The sequence below is a fragment of the Sciurus carolinensis genome, chromosome 8 (genome assembly GCF_902686445.1).
Source record: "Sciurus carolinensis chromosome 8, mSciCar1.2, whole genome shotgun sequence".
Taxonomy (NCBI): Eukaryota; Metazoa; Chordata; class Mammalia; order Rodentia; family Sciuridae; genus Sciurus; species Sciurus carolinensis.
In genome coordinates this window covers 29,724,150-29,744,383 of record NC_062220.1, presented here as the reverse complement: position 1 = coordinate 29,744,383, position 20,234 = coordinate 29,724,150, and the positions used below count along the sequence as shown (strand labels likewise).

At 37.1% G+C, this 20,234-nt stretch overlaps 1 protein-coding gene across 4 annotated transcripts in view; it reads left to right on the top strand.

Annotated features, from left to right (window-relative positions):
* Positions 1 to 6,477: 6,477 nt before the first annotated feature.
* The window catches only part of Asb15 (ankyrin repeat and SOCS box containing 15), a 33,433-nt gene continuing 19,676 nt past the window's right edge, over positions 6,478 to 20,234 (top strand). For 3 of the 4 annotated variants that reach the window (XR_007109990.1, XR_007109991.1, XM_047562866.1), the window contains exons 1-6: positions 6,478 to 6,611; positions 12,808 to 12,880; positions 17,348 to 17,427; positions 18,413 to 18,518; positions 19,944 to 19,996; positions 20,084 to 20,215. Coding sequence is in view for 2 of the 4 variants with exons in the window: in XM_047562866.1 (XP_047418822.1) it covers positions 17,418 to 17,427; positions 18,413 to 18,518; positions 19,944 to 19,996; positions 20,084 to 20,215 (301 nt within the window). In the remaining 2 variants the exon portion in view is untranslated. The remainder of the gene's footprint in view (positions 6,612 to 12,807; positions 12,881 to 17,347; positions 17,428 to 18,412; positions 18,519 to 19,943; positions 19,997 to 20,083; positions 20,216 to 20,234) is intronic. The other variant, XM_047562867.1, reaches the window with a different exon arrangement.

Sequence of the window (20,234 nt, the reverse complement as noted above, 5' to 3'; positions counted from 1 at the left end):
GAATTTTGAATGTGGTAAGCTTTCTTTTGTTCCTGCAAAGCCAAGCCAGGTTCCTGGAGCCTCCCATTTACTTTTCCTAGGACAGTACCCTGAAATATACAAGTTTGTGCTCCTGATCCTCCGGAGTTGAGCCAATCAACTGAATGGGCTCATAAGCCATCTGCAAAGGTTCACATTTTCCATTCTGGAGACGGGACATTCCTAGGGAGCTGGCCAACATGGAAGAATGAAGCATGTGAGATATTGGAGGAAATTATGGGCCAGTTGTCTAGTCCCCAGATGTCCTAAGTAGCTGTGGACAGGGTTCCTGTAAGAGTCCACAAGCTGGTTAGTAAGATACACAGGCTTTCATTGAGTTTCAATCCCTAATGGCTTTAAGTCCCTACTGCACCATCCTCTCCCCTTTACTCAGTCATGCTTATCCCCTCATTATCTGGGGCTGGGAAAGAAGGAAATGGGCCTCTTGGAAAACATCCTTTAGAGCTTGGGGAGCTGGACACTGGTTCTCTATGCTCTCACTTTCTTCCATGGAGGGCTCATGGGCTGAAGGGGTCTCATTATTCCTATGCCACCCTGGGGAAGGGGTAATGCAGGCAAGGTGAAACTTTCTTCTTGCCCTCTTCACAACATCTGTTTCGGGATTTTCTTCTCCAATGATGTGCTGAAACTTCACTGAACTCCTAGACTCCTGCAGTTTCTCTTTTCCATGGCTGGTTGTAAAAATTGGCACACTGTGGGAACATGACAGTATAAAACTCTTATTCTTCCATCTTGCTAGTGTCACTTGTCAATTTCAACCCTCTTACACGTCAACTTGGTTTGACAAAGCACGTAGTATGGACAGAGCTACTAAGCAATCGAATATAGCCCCTTGATCCTAAAACTGGAAATCCAACTCAGAAAGCAATATATTATATCAACCAAACAACTCAGAGCTTTGCTTTCCTGTGTTCGATTTTAAGTCAAAGTTGAGAAGGTCATTTGCCCCAGTGATACTACTTATTTTTTAGTATTAAACCAGATTATTCACCTCCTGCTTACAGCCATTTAATTCACCTCCCATTTCATTTGAAATAAAACTCAAGCTTCTATCCATAGTCCACCTCCCATCCTCACCCTCTTCACTAAGATTCAGGTTGACTTGTTCTCTTGTCAATTCCTCAACCATGGCACATTCTTTTTGCCTCAAAGTAACAAGTAAAACTAAACTTGAAGTTTCATCTGCCTGAAACTGTCCTTTATACTTTTCTATCATTGGTTATTCCTGTATATTAGATGTCTCAGCACAAATGTGTTACTCTCAGACTGTCCTTTCTAGAAAGAAGTTTTCTCATATGGCCATGCCTATTTTCTTTATAGAGTTTGCCATGATGTATTTTCTTACTCATTCAGTATTCACCTCATAGACTGAAATGTAAAATTCTCATGCATCGCAACCGGCTAGTTTGTTGGTACCAGTGCCTAAGTACCAGTGCCTGGTACTGTAGAAACTCAATACATATTTGTCAAATATTGCATTGAAGAGAATCCCACATTCATCTCCATCTCTGGGTCCTACTTTTCTTGATTTTGTCAGAATCTCTACAGCCAATGAGTCAGTTGACTATTATTTCCCACCTAAAAGCTCCCTGAAATTATTCACCTTGAGCGAATGGACTAGACCTTCAAAATTAGAAAATTACTCAGACATTCCAAGCTCAACAAAATCTCAAAACTCAACTTGATTTTAAGACTTTTGCTATTACAGCATACATAAAGAAATGTGAAAATCTCTTTTATTAGTATAATAATTATATATTAGATCCTCAAATCAAGCCACATAAGCCAAATATTTAGTAGAAATACCTTCTGAAAGTCCAAAGTATTCTGTCCCAGTACTAATGTTATTTTATTAAAGATAAACCTAAATTTAGCAGAAATAATCACATTTTTCTAGTTTCCTGAATCATTAAGCTTCTCTTTTATATTAAAATTATTTTAAAATATACGAAATAGAAATGTAAACAAAATCTGAAAGCAAAGGGAATTTTTAATGGTGGAAAGGACTGGATTTACATTGAAATTTTTAACTTTATCACGGTGAGTTTTCTTCACGAAATTTATATAATTTCTTCCATAATAGATAATGTAAAAATGATCTTTTTCATAATCAAATATTAATTAATAAAATGTGATTATGCAATTGCATCAATTAAAAATCAAAACATAATAGGAGCACATGAATAATATCAGTTCTTTTCAGAAAGAACAGAATATATAATTTCAATAATTCAAAATTTCCTTTGGCTGCTAATAGCTTTATGAGATAATCTTGATTGTGATTATGTTTGGTGTGTATTAAATATGATATTAAGAACAGCAAAAGTCTCCTTGCCTTAGCACTGTCAATTGAGGATATATATGAGGTCAGAATTAAAGAGACTAAAAGAAAAAAAAAAAAGAGAATAGAAGAAAAAGAAAATTCATAAATTACTTTGATAATCCATTAATATAATTTTTTAAGTTGAAGTGTGTGTGTGTGTGTGTGTGTGTGTGTGTGCGCGCTCTCAGATTCTCTCCTCCACAGTCTACTTATATCTTAACTCTCTTACCAAATTCTGGCTTATTTTCTTTCTTTGTTATCTACACAAAGGTAAACTTATGGAATGATAATCATGTATCCCACCCATCTTGGCATACCCTAAAATGTCTAGTTCCACGTTCTATATATGCTAAAATGTGTGCTTGCATGTATGGAAGAGAGACCCAAATGGCATACTTTGTCTATTTTATGTCCCAGAAATATGATATTATAATAGTAACTCCTATACCTGCATAAGGATTATCAATTTTTCCAATAACTTTCCTAACTATGCTCTTATTTTATTATCATAACAATTATGGGGTAATAAGAGCAGTATTATTATTTAGGAAGAAACTGAGACATGGGCACTTAAATATTTGCCTTAATTCACAAAAATATTGGCAAATCTTAAGACTAAAATCATCCAAGCATGGTGGTGTAACTCAGGTGGCTGAAAGAGAAAGGAGGCCAACCTCAACAACTTATGACACCCTATCCTAAAATAAAATAAAAAAGGACTAGGAGTGTAGCTCAGAGTACCCCTGAGTTAAGTCCCCAGTACACCCAACACACAAATGAGTAAAATACACATCCCTTGCCTTCTTTTAATTCAAGGTTTTTCTTCTAAATATGCTTAAAATATCTTTCACAGAACTCAAAATTAAGAATTTCATTATAAAGTAAGATCAACCAGCTTTTAAAAAACTCATTATGACTCAGTTTAAATCAAACTAAACTTTAGTTAAATTATGCAGGCAATAACAGTTAACCCATATGGACAAGTCACCAGTGTTTAGCGAAATCTCTGAAGGTGTATTTGAAGGGATCTTCCTATGTGCCAACCACTTTGCCAGCTACCTGTAATAAAGGGTCAGTGTAACTGAAACCGTGTACAGAACACTCCCCACTCCCTTTGCTCACCGTGGGTTTAGTATGACTACCGCACTGTACCTTTCTAAAAACTACCTGCTCATCACCTTGTCTTTGTGCTGCTGCATGGCAACTAAATGACCAGAGTGATGTCAACAGTGTGGCTCCTTCCAAGGACCTATGACATCAGCACTCCTGGAGGTATTCATGCTAATGCACTGGAGTCTTAGATTCTGTTGTTGTTTTTTGTCCAAAAACAGTGCACAGCCCAGTCAAAGCAAATTACCAAAGTACTGGGGAGCATACTAGAAAGAACAAATTTTTTTTCTCCTCACATTTAAGGTCTTCTTTATGCACAGTTGAAGTCAAATGTGCATTTTTAAAATTGCAAACCTCAAATGCAAAATAATAAACCTGTGAATAAAGGCAGGAAAAAGGAGAAGGAGAAAAATCTAAAATTCACGGAAGTAAAAATGGAGCCAAGAGAGACATATTTATAGGTATTGCTTACTAAACAACAAAATAATAACTCTCTAAGTTATTTGACTGCCACAGATTTACTAAAAGGACAGAGATAAAGCTGCATTTCTGATAAGGATTTACAAAGAATGGTTTGGGTTAGTCAGTAGGAACATCATGAATGGCTTTGTGGGGCAAGGGAAGTGGATGTGATTACATGGCTAATCATAGCAATAGCTGTATTTTTAATTCACAAAGGCCAGCAAGCCCCACACTTGTTCTCATGGACACAGAGTACCTGTGGGCGAAGTGGGGAGTGGGGCAGCAACAGGTGCCTTAAACCTGAATGCCAAGATGCCGTGTTGTTCCCTGGAAACATACAATGCTATGTAATTTCCTTATTCCCAAAATAGAAATGAATGGGTCCAAGGACATGGCTTCTAACACTGCACCCCAACCAGTTTAGCCTAAGACTCTTCTGTATCACTTGCTATAATTATCAACTTGAAACAGGACATGCATGTCTTCCTAAATATAGAGAGAAGGGCTGTGTATTTGGATGCCAGTGTCATTATATGTACCTTCATGGTGATAGCAGTGCTCAGTAACCCTTTGCAATTAAATCACAGCTTTCCCTAAACTCACCCTCACCAGACAAACCAGAGGAACATTGTGGAAAAATCTGGGATCATTTTTTTCCACTTTGGGAAAACCCACAGGAAGAGCCAACTTCCCAAACAGGCAAATGTGGAGGAAAGTATTAACATCAGGAACAGATCATTCTTTCAAATATTTGAGGTACTCAAAATACATTTTATTTTGGGTGTATCAATAGTTACTTCAGAAATAGACCTCATGAAAGTGGAGAGTGCCATGGTCATTGTGTTATTAATCCCATATTATGAATGAATAAATTGCATATCATACAAAAAATTAAAATAATGAATCGAGGTTACAGAAACCGCAAAATAGTAAGGCAAGATTTATTCACAGGACTGTCTTTAGTAACATGCTCTCTTTCCTTTTATCACACAGTCTCTGTCTCTCCCTCTCTCTCTTTCTCTCTCTGTCCTTTCTGTCATTTTAAGCATTATTTAAAATATTGTATGGTATAGAAAAATCTGTAATAATAGTTATACTATAAATAAGACAGATATAAATTGATTTAGGAGCAGAAATTTCACTGAAATGTTACAAATTCCATTTTAAAGTGTCAAGTACACATTTTCCCATAATTTTGCATTATACCCTAAAGGTTTATTTGAATTTTTGATATTATGAATATAAAAAGCATTGTATAAAACATTTTGTACTGGTAGTGCTTCTTAGGAAAAAATTTTATTGAAAAATTATGAAGAATTAGATAATAATTAGAAAATGTGTACAATGTTTTGACCTCCATCCTTGACACTTTCAATACAGAGTTTTCAGTGGTATAAACATGAAATATTTCTTGGAATTTGCTTTGAAGATGACTAAAGTGAACCCTCTTTATCCCAGTTAGAGGAAGCAGGACCTTTCATTTCGCATTAATGGCTTTTCAAAATTTTAAATCAGGTTCATAAAGTGCCTACGATCTGTATATTTATTCTTTAACATCAAATACTAAGACCGGACAGAGGAGAAGAGAAACAAAAGCAGATCATGCTCCCAGGATCCCGAGACAACTGAGGCAGGAGAAAGGGCTGGATCCTTGACCGCAGTTACCATGTAGGACCTGTAAAATGAGAAGAAAGGAGGACCTGTCAGTCTCAAAACTAGGAGGCCAGAGATCCTCAGGGAGAGTTGTTTTAGCGAGGTAGAGGGACAGAAGCTAGATGGCTTGTGAATGCTGAGAGTAGCCTGGGTTAGCCCAAGGATAGCCCTGTCAAAACTAACTTGAGGCTCATCATTTTCATTAGAAAACTAGTAAGACAGAGGACTTTATCATCATCATCATCATCATCAATCATCATCATCATCAAAAACAAAAGGAACCCTCCTAAATTAAAATCCTGAATTTTTTGCTTTCTTTACATCTGCTGCTTACTTTTCTCTATACTATACATGCTATAATTTGACCTTAAAAACTACTTACTTTTTTCTAGACTATACATGCTAGAGTATAACTTGACCTAAAAAACTCTGGGTCAGTATAGATGTCACTAAGTGCCCTGTCCCAATTCGTGTGTTAGATTGGCAGTCATTAAATGAAAATCAAAGAATAAGTTACTATATGAACTCTGCATTTAATTAGAATTGACCTGAGTCTAAAAGATGAAGAATAAGAAATGTCAGGTGTAAAAATTTGCCCAAAGCAAATTAGGGTCTGTGGACACACAAATTACAGATTTATGTCTTAGATAAGTAATTTTAAAATGTGCTTTTTTTCCAAGTGGCTTGGTTTTGTTCCTGCAGCAGAAACCCTCCCTGCAGCTGAATTGGCTGATCATTTGTTTTTTTCAGGGGAGTTGTTTGAACCAATCAGGACACAGATAATCTTATTAGCCCTCTGTGGGCTTGCGTTTCTTTTGATGAGGGTCTAGAGAAGTCATGGGTAATACTTTACCGTGTGCCAGGGAACGCTTGTGTTTCAGTTGTACAAGGTCAGATCTTAATTTAACCACCAACTGGATGCTTAATTTTAGATACACAGAGGAACACATTGGCTCCAGGGCATTTCCTCTGGTTTAGGAAGGCAAGTCCCTGGATAAGAATGACAAGATGATCATTCCAAAAGGTGAGATTATGAAATATTTAATCTGTACCTTGCCAACTAGCTTATGGAGTCGTTCAGTATTGGAAATCTTTAGAACAGGTGGAGATGCAGGTTGTGGCCGATGTTCACTACTGTCTTTCTAATTGACAACCTGTAGGCTTGTCTACCTAGGGCCTTTTAAATTATAGAATAAAGCCAGACTTGTCTCATTTATTTATAGAATATCAACTCAACTGTATAATTATTAAGTATGACAAAAAATGTATCGTGAAAAAAGCTCAAGCATGAATATGCTAATAGGAAGTGTCATACATTATAAGGAATCCCAGGAGGGTCTTACCTAGTTTCTGAGAAAAAAAAATAATAATTTTTCTAAATAATTAAAACAAATCTGTCAAGGTTTTTTTTTATTAGTTATTGCAAAAAATAGATGTTCATATTAAAAAACAATCCTTTAAGATGGAAAAATGCAAACTTAATGGGATTGAATATGTTCTTCCTGCAAATTATACAGAGTCTTGAAGCTGGAAGGGCCTTAAAATTTACCTGATACCATCACTCATCTGATTCTTTATTGAACAGCTTCTAAGGAATCATCTACATCGAAAGTCATTTGATTTCTGTAAAAGAGCAATGATGTGAATGAGGAAGTCCTGTCCCTGCTTTGTGCTGGAGAATTTAAATTACCATGATAAAATAATCATAATTTTATACTTAGTTGTTTTTATAAGAATACCTTATTTTCAAAACTACTCTAAAATTTTTATCTTTCCACCAGAGTTGGATGAATTTGTGGGTTCTTTGCTTAAATTCTTTTAGAAAACTTTTTTTCTGAGTTTTATAAATTTCTAGGTTACCAAATGAGACCCACTCTTTATTAATTCCATCTGAGTCACTGGGTCATCAGCCACAATGTAGGGACTTAGCGTGTGTGACTTCTATTGTCTGATATCTTGGTATATAGCTTACAACTCCACCATCCCCCAAAAGTGTGCTAGGGCAAACTGCCTAACCACCTGTGCTTCAGTTTCCTTATCTGCAACCTGGGAGAGAAGTGTGTCCTTAAAGTCAAATGGCATGATCCAAATCCATTATACACATAATATCTGCCTCAATTGATGTCACTTGTAATAATTATTAAACTTACTCTAGCAAACATACATTGAGGATCTACCATGTGCTTGACTCTGTGCTAAAGCTTGAAAGGGAGGGAAGAGCTTGGCATTGTTTTGAGGGGAAAATCTAGAATACATTGCTTAAAGGCAACAGACTCCCTGGGGGCATAGATCCTGTGCAGCTGTGCTTGGCACTGTACCTGAAACCTAGCAGACGGTAAGCACATATTTTTGAATGGAAAAATACAATGGTTTGCAAATCCTTAGGAAAATAGAAACTGGTATGTCAGTTGTGCTCCTTTGTCTTTTTGAGGAGTGGAGCAGGGAGGAGAGCAGATATTGTGCATTCATATTTTAGCTAGGTATCTGACGGTATCTCTCCATGATGGTCGGTTTATCAAATAGGAGACGTGAATGCTGGAAGGAGATGTCTGTAAGAGGATTTGTAACTGGATAAACAGCTTTTCTCAAAGGGTGCTAAATAACGGATCAATGTCAGCCTGGAGGCCTCTGTCCTGCACCAATTTCTGTTGTACATTCATCATTGCCAATGAGCATAAGCACACATAAAGCATGCTTATTAAGTCTTAGCAGTGGGAGTAAAGGTTCAATTTTAAAAGGTTGAAATGTAATAGGAATAAATAGAGTCTTGCATGGAATTGCACAGAAAAGAATTGTAGGTCGTGATACAACTTGTAGAACTGGGGGCAAACGGGTCCAAATTAAGTGTGTGATGTGATACCTCCGAAATTCTAAACCTGGGCAAAACAAACAGAGTAGAGTGTCTAAGAGGAGAGAGGTGATCATACCCACTTAATGCTGTGTTGATCTGACCATACCTGTTGTGCTGCACTAAGGGATTGATGTTCAGAGCCACTTTTAGATAAATGAGTGTGTTTACAGGAAAGCAATCAAGATGGTGAAAGAGTTTAAACTATGGCATAGAAAGAGTCACTGAGCCTTGGAAGGAGAAGGCTCAGTGGAGACCAGACAACCTTCCTGGGAGATTATTAAAGGGGTTCTCCTGTCCCAGAAAAACAACACTGTCTTAGTGTGGTTCCCAGGGAAAGAAACTAGGACCATCAAACACTGATTTTAATATATGGATTCAGTTTCAGTGTTTTCCCTAATTGTCCAACTGGCTAAAGATGAAGGATTGTGTGGGGAGAAAGATAAATTCCTTGGCACTTTGGATTCAAGCTGAGACTGGCCAATTACTTGTAAATGGATTGACAGTAGGTAGGGCTGATGATTTTTAACTCTGAAGTTTGGTGACTTCAGGGAAAAGGAAGGAGAAAAAATCATGGGGCTATCAGAGGTTTTCAAGGGGTTATTAAGAGCTGGAATAGAACTAAAACTACCCCATACATCCTCGGATCCTACTTCTCCATTCCAGAGGAAGAATAACAGCTGGCAATGTTAGTTGACTATCTGTGACATGTCAGACCCAGCACACCAGGCAGCTAACGCGGGCAGACCATGATTGGAACTGTGCTCACTCCCTATCCCCTTTTGCCTCCAGCAGAAAGAAATGGATACTTGTATGTGATTTCAAAATAAGAAACTAAGAAATGCAATGACTTATTATTGTTTGAGTGAGTTTCTAATGGAAAAATATTTGACTTGAGCATTAGATGGAAACTTTTGTTATGTTCAACAAAATGCACCATACTCAGGAACAAATTTTTTAAAGAGAAGTTATGTCTATGTATATGCATATATATGAATAATTCTTTTTAAGGTCTAAAGATACTTAAATTTTTACTGTTGTTGTAACTAATTAACGCAGTCAAAGCAATTTTACTCACCCTATGACTCAGTCGTACCAACCAAAATTAGCTTTTTTATTATCTGCAGTTGGCCTCACTCTCCTTGGAAGCTTCCACTCACTAATCAGTGAAAAATAAACTTTTGGGCTGGGGTTGTGACTCAGTGGTAGAGCACTTGCCTGGCATGCATGAGGCCCTGGGTTTGAGCCTCAACACCACATAAAAATGAATGAATAAAAAATATACTTTTGGTCTTATGCAAGCAATGTGATCGCTTAGGTTGATGAACTTGCACTTGAATGATTCAGGTACAGACATCAGTCTTTCAGATTTCTCCTTCCTCTCAAGCCAAGAGATCCTCCCTACCCCCACCCCTGGTTGACAATTTCCTCTCTCCTCAAGGTTGCGGAGGTTTCTGGCCTTCACATGCCAGTTCTCAGTTTTTATAGAAGACTTGTGAATTTTGGCTTCACAAAGTCAATCTTAATTTCCTTTTATGTTTGGTGGTGAAAACATTTAAGATCTACCCTGCTAGCATATTTCAAGTATACAATATTTAATATTTTTAAGGATAGTCACATTGAAGTACAACAGATGACCGGAATTTCCTCACACTGCATAACTAAAACTTGTAACCCTGGACCAACATCTCTCTACACTCCTTCTCCCCAGCCCTTGGCAACTCTGTTCTAGGAGATCAATTGTCTCCATGAATTGAGCATTTTTAGATTTTACATATCCATGAGATCTTGCAATATCTGTCTTGTTGTGTTGACTAATTTTATTTAGCGTACTGTTCTCCTGGTTCATCTTTGTTGTCACAAGTTGTTATGGGGCACAAATTAAGAACAGACTGATCATCATTGAGAAGTCCAAATTTGAGAGTCTTTATTAAGCTGGCCAGCTGACTGTCTCACATAATGCCCCAAAAAATGGCTGTTGGGAGAACAGCCCCAACCACAGGGTTGTAGGGGTTTTTATACCAAAAATCACATTAATCATAGGTGTCTGTTGCTATGATTCAAAATTACACATTAACATCATGAGATCATCAACAGAGGGGGAAGTGGGTCAAAATGACCCTTACCTAGGTACAAACTAAAGAATGGTTGTTAACATCCACACAATTACTGTTTACATGGTACATTGTTTAGGAGTAATAGAGGTCAAAGGAGAACAATTCTTTGCTACATAGGAGTTGCCATTGTATATTATTAAACATGTCACACCAAGTAACTGATGATGGGCACAGAGGTGGGGTGTTCCCATGGGAGAAGCTTATTTCCTACATAACATGGAGTCTCAGAGCAAAATGGAGTCTGTTTAGTCATTTCCCTTAGAGTCTGGCCTAGAAAATTCTCATGGAGTCAGATCTGTCAGCCCATCACAAAGTAACAGCATTTTCTTTTTTAAAACTGACTAATATTCCAAAATTGTAAAGGTATAGCAAATTGTCTTTATCCATTTATCTGTCAATGACATTTAGATTTGTTTCACATCTTGGTTATTGTGAATAGTGTTATAATGGACAAGGAGTACAAATTTTAGTCCCTTTAGAAATAAAACCAGAGGAGGGATTACTGGATTATAAATTGTTCTATTTTTAAATTTCTGAAGAACTACCTTACTGTTTTTGTAATGGTTGTATTAAAAATAATATGTGAGGTGTTGAATATTTTAAATAGTTTGCTGTAAATATTTCACACATACAGTATAAATATACATATATCTATATTTATGTATTTAATCATCAAGTTTTACACTTTAATATATACAGCTTTCAAAAATGTCAATCTTAGTTACTTTTACCTGAAAAAGGTTGAAAAACAAGTCAATCTTAGTTCAGTAAAAGTGGTTGGTCTTATCTGGATAAATGAGCATCATTCATTTTACCCATGAAATTAAGAGTATACTCTTCATGTATATTAATTTTAATAACTGCATCATTCTATTACTTGTGTATGCAATACTGTCTTGTACACATTGTCTATCATTAGGTATTTAGATTTTTTTCTAAGGGTTTGGCAATTTAAATACAGCAGAGATAAACATTCTCACATACAAATCTTTTCCTGCATCTCTGATAATTGGATAAAATAAATTTCTAAATGTGGAATTACAGACAAAGAACAGGACTTTTTAAAAACACTATCACGCTAGCTTGTGATTAGGGCACGTCTGCTAATAGGCTGCCTTTCACATCTCATCCTTGCCCTATCCTTTTTAATTCTTAAGTTTATATTCCCCTGGAATCCATGTGGTTGTGAAACTAAAGCTTCCATCTATACTGTTGTATGATTTTCAAAAGCTAATGTGCATCTTCCTATGTTTCTGTCATACCTGAATTTGACTTGGAAATCAATAGCAGAAAGTAAAATTTTCTAATTTTGTAATATGAAGCTAGAGATAAGCAAAACTAATATGACCAGCTCTATCATTAGTGTATTTACATAGAAATTAATCATTAACCAGTGTGGTCCCATAATTGAAAGTGAGTTTTGCAAACAATGTATGTATGACCTAAAGAGAAAGCACATGGTTAATCTAATTTTAAGAGCAGTGTATGTTTGATCTTTTGATTATTATTCATCCAGCCAGTACTTCCTAAATGCTTATCACATGGCAGGGCTCATACTTGATATCTAGAGACCCATTGGTCCATTTTGCCTTTTTATAACTTTTTCTGAAATATCAACTTGCATTTCTATGAGGTAGCACAAAAGTAGCATGTGTTTTCTGGTCTAAGATTCTATATGCATATGTATGTGTATTGTGTGTGTGTGTGTGTGTGTGTGTGAGAGAGAGAGAGAGAGAGAGAAAGAGAGAGAGAGAGAGAAATGTGTCAGCAGAAAATTTGTTCTGTTAAAGTAAGATGCTGTTTGAACCGATCCTAGTTGTCCCCATTATCCGTGGGCTTTTTCTTTAGTGAAAAAGGCAAATGCCACAGAGAGGGAATTGCTATAACTTATTATTTGTAAACAAAAGTTAATGGTGACTGTGGGGTAGAACCCAATCCTGACAGGGAGTTATACCTCCCTCTGAGAACTCTTGCAGACTAGCTGGTTCTTTTGCTGAAATCAGCCAAATGAAATCATTAAGCTGATGTGTCACTTTGTGCTACAGGACTCTAAAAAATTTAAGTGGGTAGCCATTCAACAGATACTAAAGTTATAACAAAATTTTCCTATAATATTTTACTGTATCTTTAAAATTACATGTATAAATCATCAAATTGCATAAAATGGGACTGGACATTATTTAGTATATAATAACTATTTGCTTAATTAAAAAAATGAAAATGTCCTCATTTAACCCTTACTCTTCCTCTGATAGGGAAAGTTCTGATGATTCTCTGTGGGACCGCCAGTAGATGAGCCCATCAGTCAAGAACCATTGTGTTTTCAAGGTAAAAAAAAAATCCTCTGTGAATTGAGGTCCTGCACTCCACACAACAGATGCTTACATTTCTTTCAGAAACCTAGGGTTTGGATTTGGGTTGGACATGTATAAAACTGTGAAGAAAATCAAAATTTTACTGTATTGCTTTTTTCTTTCTTTTCTCTTCCTTCCTTCATTCCTTTCTTTCTTTCTGCCAGGGATGGAATCCAGTGCATTTAACCACTGAGCCACATCCCCAATCTTTTTTTGTATTTTATTTAGAGACAGGGTCCCACTGTGTTGCTGAGGGCCTCGCTAAATTGCTGTGGCTGACTTTGAACTTCTGATCCTCCTGCCTCAGCCTCCTAAGCCTCTGGGATTACAGGCATGTGCCACTGCTCCCGGGTGTATTACTTTTTCCTTAGCCTCTCTTATCACCTCACAGTAGACCTCAGCCTCAGACTTTCTGCCATCTTTCCAGGCCATGCCACTCCCAACAACTCTTCCAAGAAATCCTTGTTCTACCCTGGGGGCCAGTGTGGTGGCGTTGGCATTTTAAAAGGAATGATAGTTGGATGGAACAATATGCCCTAAAGGACAGAATCTCTCACTGATGTAACAGAGTGACATTGATGTGACAGGTGCTGGGGGCAGTGTGATATTTACGGACTCAGAGTCCTGCCTTGCATCATGGAAGCAACTGTCCACTCAGCCTACTCTCAAGACCAACCCTGTTATGGATTAATGGAGATAATTCCAATATTGTTCTGCCCAAACCAGAGCTTTAGGCTGGGTGAGTAACAGACTTGTCTGTAATCAGGAGTAAGCCAGTTAAGCAATGCATGAGGAACACAGCTTTATCTATCCTTTTTCAGGAAGAAAGGGGAGCAGTGATTCTCTGCTGTGGGAGCTACCATGTTTCAAGGAACACTCTTCAGAGTGTCACAAACTTATCTGCCACCTTAACAGTCAGGCCTTAGCACAGAGGGACTGGAGGTGGTTTACAGAGGATCTGATGCAGGAAGGTGTCTCGTGCTCGCGTCCACTCCTGCATCATGCCTTGCGGCATGTCCCAGCCTCCTGACCACTTCAGTTGGCACTAACTGGCATGCTGATCCTGTTTTTTTTGGACAGTGATGTTTAGACTCCAAAACAAAAAGTACAGAATGAAAGCAAGCTTCGGACACCTCAGACCACCTTAGCAACACAAAACCTTATTGCACAGAGCCAAAGGAAAAGATTTATGTGTTTGGAAGCTATTTTTTATTTTTGGAAGTTATTGTCATCAAGACCTGGCTGTGAAGAACCAGATCAAAGTGTTTTCTTTTAAAGGCAACCGGCTGGGGATGTTTTCCTGCAGCTTCTGAAAGACCTTGGATGTGAAGGTTCTCCCTGTTCTGTTCAGAGTCTGCTTATCAGCTCTGCAACACTGGGTGGGTCTTTTAACCACTTGAAGCCTATTTTTTCATTTATTTACAAGGAGTTACAAAATTGACAACACAGAGTTAAGATTTAGATAAGCTAGTATATGCAAAGTGCTTCACACAGTCTTGAAGCAAAGCCAGTACTTCAGAGTTTTTAGTTCTTACTTTTATCACCATTTCATTCTTACCAGACATATTCTAAAGTGTATGGGATTGTTGAATTTTGCCTTTCCCATTAGCTAAGTTTGGGATTTATGTCAGCCCATCTGTAAAATAAATGACTAATTATTGATGCCTGAATAATACATTGGGAACTTAGCATTTAAGAAATTCTGAATTTAGCTGTCTCTCATTCTCTTTTTTAAACCAGGAGTACATGAAAGAGCTTCAGAAGGTCCATGAGTTCCCTAAAATCATAAACAAAATTTTGAGTGGGCATGCATCGCTCCAGAGAAAGAATCCATAGCTCTCATGGATGTGTTCCTGACCCCCAACAAGATTCAAAGGAAAAGGTTAATTGTACAATAAGATTGCCCCAATTACTTGTATGTCAGCTACTTGTAGAGAATAAACAGAATAAACAATCTCACTAGTGGACTTCTCCAGAACGAGATTGAGCATTAAGTGGAAAATTATTATTAAGAAAGAGTTCATTCCTCTGAATTTAGAAGTGAGATACTTGTGAATGTTACCAGCAGAAATCGGGTTCGTCATGTTCCACAGACCTAATGAACATTGCAACCACTGAAAAGCAAGCAAGCAAGCAGAAATTTGTTAAAGAGGAGGTTAAGGTTCAGAAGTGTAAGAAAGTTCCCATGGAGAACATGGGAGGGGCAAGAGTGCCACCAGGGTCTCTTGCTATCCCTTCTTTTAAAGGCACAGAAGGGGAAGTTGACTAACCTGCTTGTAACCTGTCCTTGAGATTTTAGTTGTTGGGTGTGCATGTTCAGGTTGAATTGTTGTCTTTTTTTGTATAGATGTATAAGAATGGATTCTTTTGTCCCTTTTGGGAAACAGCTGGCGCACATCAAACAGTGGATGGAGCATAGCTCAGATAGTGGTCCTGACGTCCGTCCTCCTTACCGATCCTCACAATTTTCCTACTCTGACCGCCTGTTTCCCCGACTTTAAATATATCTTAGAGGATGTCAAAATATTATTTGGTCTTTCCCAATACTCCCTAAATAATCTTGACTTGCTGCCTTCAGGGAGGACTGAGCCTTAGTCATTTTAAGTTTGTGTACTAGTAAATGATTCCCTTCTTGCCTTTCTCAGGTGTCTGGATGTCTCCACGCCATTCCAATGATGCTCTCTGGACAGCCTGGCACCTTAGTACATGTGCTCACAGATCTTCTTTTCATCCCCAGCTTTCAATACTGGAAAGCATTTCAGGAGAAACCTGAATTAGACTTAAATTGGTCCATATGTTTTTCATCATTTTTCTCTTGCCATCACTAGAGATACCAAACAGTTAAGAATATAAATAATCTTCTTAATGGTAGTCAAAAGAATGTTTTAAAAAGTAAAAAAGGAAAAGAAAATTTCACAGACCCCTGTTCTCTAAGGAACCTGTCATGTCTTTGCTTGTAGAAAGCCCACATTCCTGTCAGGGTAGACTTAAGCTCAGGATTTAAATAGGTGAAAGGCTCTTTGTCCTATTACTAATCTCAGAGCTATGTAACCTCCCTATGGCCACAGTACTATCAGAGAAAGGCAACAGGCATGCCACAGGTTTCACTTTTTCATCTAATCATACTATCTGAAGGACTTGGTGCTTGTTTTCCAGTAGTGAGGCAAACTACTTGTTTCAGTGACCACCAGGAGAAGCCATTTGCTGTGGTTGACTAGGAGTAGAGAGAGAAGAAAGAGTTAAAGGACAAAGAAAGCAGACTGGGGGTGTGGCTTAGTGATACAGCACTTGCCTAGCACAGGGAAGGCCCAGGTTTGATCCCTAGCACTGCAAAAAGAAAGATATTTCCCCTCTGGAGACTAATGGTCCAAGTGAGACTATGAAACATAATATGTGAAGAACTTGTAGAACAAATACAAAATGAGTTTAAATCCAAATGTTGAGAAAATGTTACTTAAAAAAAAAAAAGAGATATTCATAAATAAAGAAGGCTGGAGAAGAAATGGAGAATTCCAGCTAAACCTTCCCTGGGAGGACCATCTTGAGCCAGGCTTGAGACAGTGTGGCCATGGGTGTGGGGGACACAAAGGCACAGAAGTGAGAAAAGGAAGTCACACACAGAGTGAGCAATCTCATGTGTTTAGCTGGAAATGTGGCTCCATATCTGAAAGAAATGATCACTTGTAAGAACAAAGTAGAACTTGGATTATGTTTCCATGTTCTTTTTTTTTTTTTTTTTTTTTTTTTTTTTTACCAAAGTGCTATACAGATTCAATGCAATTCCAATTAAAATACCAATGATGTACCTTACAGAAATAAGCAAGAAATTATGAAATTCATCTGGAAGAATAAAAAACCCAGAATAGCTAAAGCAATCCTTGGCAGAAAGAGTGAAGCAGTGGGTATCGCAATACCACATCTTCAACTCTACTACAAAGCAATAGTAACAAAAACGGCATGGTATTGGTACCAAAATAGAAAGGTGGATCAATGGTACAGAATAGAGGACACAGACATGTTCTTTTATTAACTCATTAATTAATACCTTCAGCACACAAGTGGAGACCATGAAGCATAGGAAGTTGCTTCTCTAGGCACTGAGGTTGCAGACCAATTCCCTGCTCTCACATAGTTATACTCTAGGGAAAGGAGACAGGAGGAACCCACAGTTGATTTAAAAAAAAAAAAAAAGTAAAATGCCACTTGGATCTATTTGGCAAAGATAGATCCACATAGTTTGCTAGAGCACACACTGACCTTGAGAAGACTGAGAAATCATGGTGAGGAAGCAAGTTTACTGGAGCACTCTGCCATGGCTGGTGCAGTTCCTCAACATGACCACTATGCTACCCCTTCTGTTCTGAAGTGGGAGCAAGGGCGCTGGTACAGAAGAGTGAACAAACATATCCACATGATGCTACTCTGTACAATCTGTCCGCAGGCCAAGCTGACCTTGGCTCTCAGCTTATTGAGAACTGCCCTTGGAGTATAAGGTTATCTAACCTTGAAGAATGAGAAGAGGTAAAGAACACATCATCGGTATTTTGGCAATTGCTTGAAGAACACAGTTTTAGTTTTCTCCCCTTGAAAAGACATATTATCATGTAAAATTTCATACAAAGAATACATTTTGGTTTGAAAAGTACTAATTAAATATGATTTCATATTGGTCAATCAAATAGCTACAGAACGATTTTGGTTTCTATATTTACTAAGCTTTCTAAATAAGATGATGCAATTAATCCAATAGTAAAAAGAGAAATTCACCCTTCTAATTTGATATTTGGAAGAAATAAGTCAATGAAGAATCATTTGAATTCTTGTGAATTACACTCAGGGGAGATGGTCCAATGAGCAGTGGCTTGTAATCAATACTTATCTATAACCATACAGGGGAATAAATGGGTAATCTACAGGAAGGCCTGGTCTCTGGTGTATGGATGGAGTTAGAATGGTCCTTATCTTAACTGTTCAAATGATGCTCTGAGACCAAAGAGAACTTACAGCTCACCACTGCTGATTTGTAGAGAATGTAAAGGATCTCCATTCTCCATTATTGCCAAAGATCCATTTCTCCTCTGGTTGAGTTAAGTTTCTAATGTGCTGTGTAAACTGTTTCTAAGCTGGTAACATATGCTAATTTTGGTCCATCAGTTTACACTGCACAAAATTAGTGTATATCAGAAACTTGGAAAAAGAGATTCCTTATAAGCCTGATTGCAGTCATTACTGATAAGTCAAAAGTTTAAAAATGTCCAAAGTTTAAAAATGACTCCTAAAAGGCAGGTGATAAAGATTTCAACAGTTTGAATATTCTAAATTAATAAAATGGGCCTCATATATATGGATTACATTAACTGTATTTGTGTTTGTTAAGTGGGGAAAGGTGAATGTATTTTAGTTTTTCATTTTGCATTTGCTAGTGTTAATTACAGTTGATATTCTGTATTATTTGCAAATTATAATGAGAATTTCACCCTTTTATATTTCCCTTTTTTATACCCAGATATGGATACTAATGACTCCGATGAAGATCATCTTACAAGTTATGATATTCAACTCAGTATTCAAGAATCCATTGAATCCAGTCAGACTGCATTTCATCCTGAAAGGTAGAATTCTATTCAACTATCCTCATCAAAATTTCTTTATGGCATTTTGATATAAGATAAAATGAATGCCATTTCCCAACTCCTCCAATAGGAAAATACTTATCCTTCTTTTCTGGCAGGGAATCTAATACCTCTACAGAGTTCACTGTCTACAGACTTTAATAATCTCATCTTCCAGAAATCCCCACCTCATGTGGAAAATGGAAATTACCTAGATGGGAAATCCCTAATTGAATTTGGTTGGATAAGTTTGCCTATTTTCGAAGTTAATTTGTAATCAGAAAGGACAATGGGTAGTTTGAACAAATTTGAGTGTACAATTTATGCAACCAATGTACATACAGATAAACAGCAATCTGTATATTCTGTAACACACTCTGCTAGCGTCTCAGCTAAACTTTGTGAGTAAACCAATTAAAATATATAAAAAATTGATGCATTGTGTAAGTAGGAGTTCCAGAGTTAAAAACCACAGATAAATTTCTGTCTTGAACACCACAATTTCTGACAAATATAAAGTTTAGTTTAGTTTTACATTCTATTAATTGTATGTAGACTCTTGTATTCTGAAATTTAGTAGTGCTATTTGAATAGGTTCAGTGATATGAAATTATTGCTTTTGAGATTTTAAAAATGGGCATATTACATTTAAATTTCTTATCTTTTTAATTTTTCCATTGTCTCTAACATACTTTAGAATTTGAGAATGCCCCAGAAGTTATTCACAATCCTAGAATGTTAGCTGATATTTCTGTTTAATAGAGTTAAGTAAGTTTGTTATAAAATCCTTTTTCCATTTAATAAACACATATATCAGAGAATTGCCCGAGGATTTAATTCATGACCAGTGATTGGGCGTATGTTAGTAAATGCTCTGCCTGTCTTTAGTTATAGATTAGTTGATTAAAGACTCTAACATGCAGTGTGGACCATAAGCTACTGAATGTCTATTAGCAATTCTTATGTTCAAGCAACAAACATCTATTAAGCATAGAGCTTCTAAAGTTGGAAGAAGCCTTAGTGGTCTTTCTATCTAATCCCATCATTTCACAGATGAAGAAACCAACACCCAGAGAGACTATGGATTTTTCCGGGATCACAAAACCAGGCTGTGACCTTAAACCAGCCCTTCTAAATCTGACAGCAATTGTTTTCTCCCTTTTCATAGCTTAGTGTAACCTCAGAGATAACATCACAATCTTGTATTTTGCCATCTTCACTAGCATTCTTAGGTTTGGATATCATAAATATACTCTATCTGACTCCTAGGCATTTACATTTTTGAAGAAGATAAAATCGGTTTTGTGCATTTCCTGTAGATCTCGATTATTCCAATTACCTACAAGAACTCGGTATAAATTAAATATTTTATTCCTTGAAGGATATCACTAGTATAAATGTGGCTTATTTTTCTTTCTCTGGTAGATTTGTCCCACTCAGTCATCAGAACAGGAAACTTGTAGAGGCCATAAAACAAGGTAAATGGGTTTATTACCTGGAGTGGGTTGGATTGGAAATCCTACCTTGCAAAGACAGGATGTGTTAACAGACCATGTTTCATTCAGGTCACATCCTTGAGCTCCAGGAGTATGTGAAATATAAACATGCACTGGACGAAGCTGATGAGAAAGGATGGTTTCCATTGCATGAAGCCGTCGTTCAACCTTTTCAACAAATACTTGAGATTGTTCTGGACGGTAAGAGGACCTAACAGCC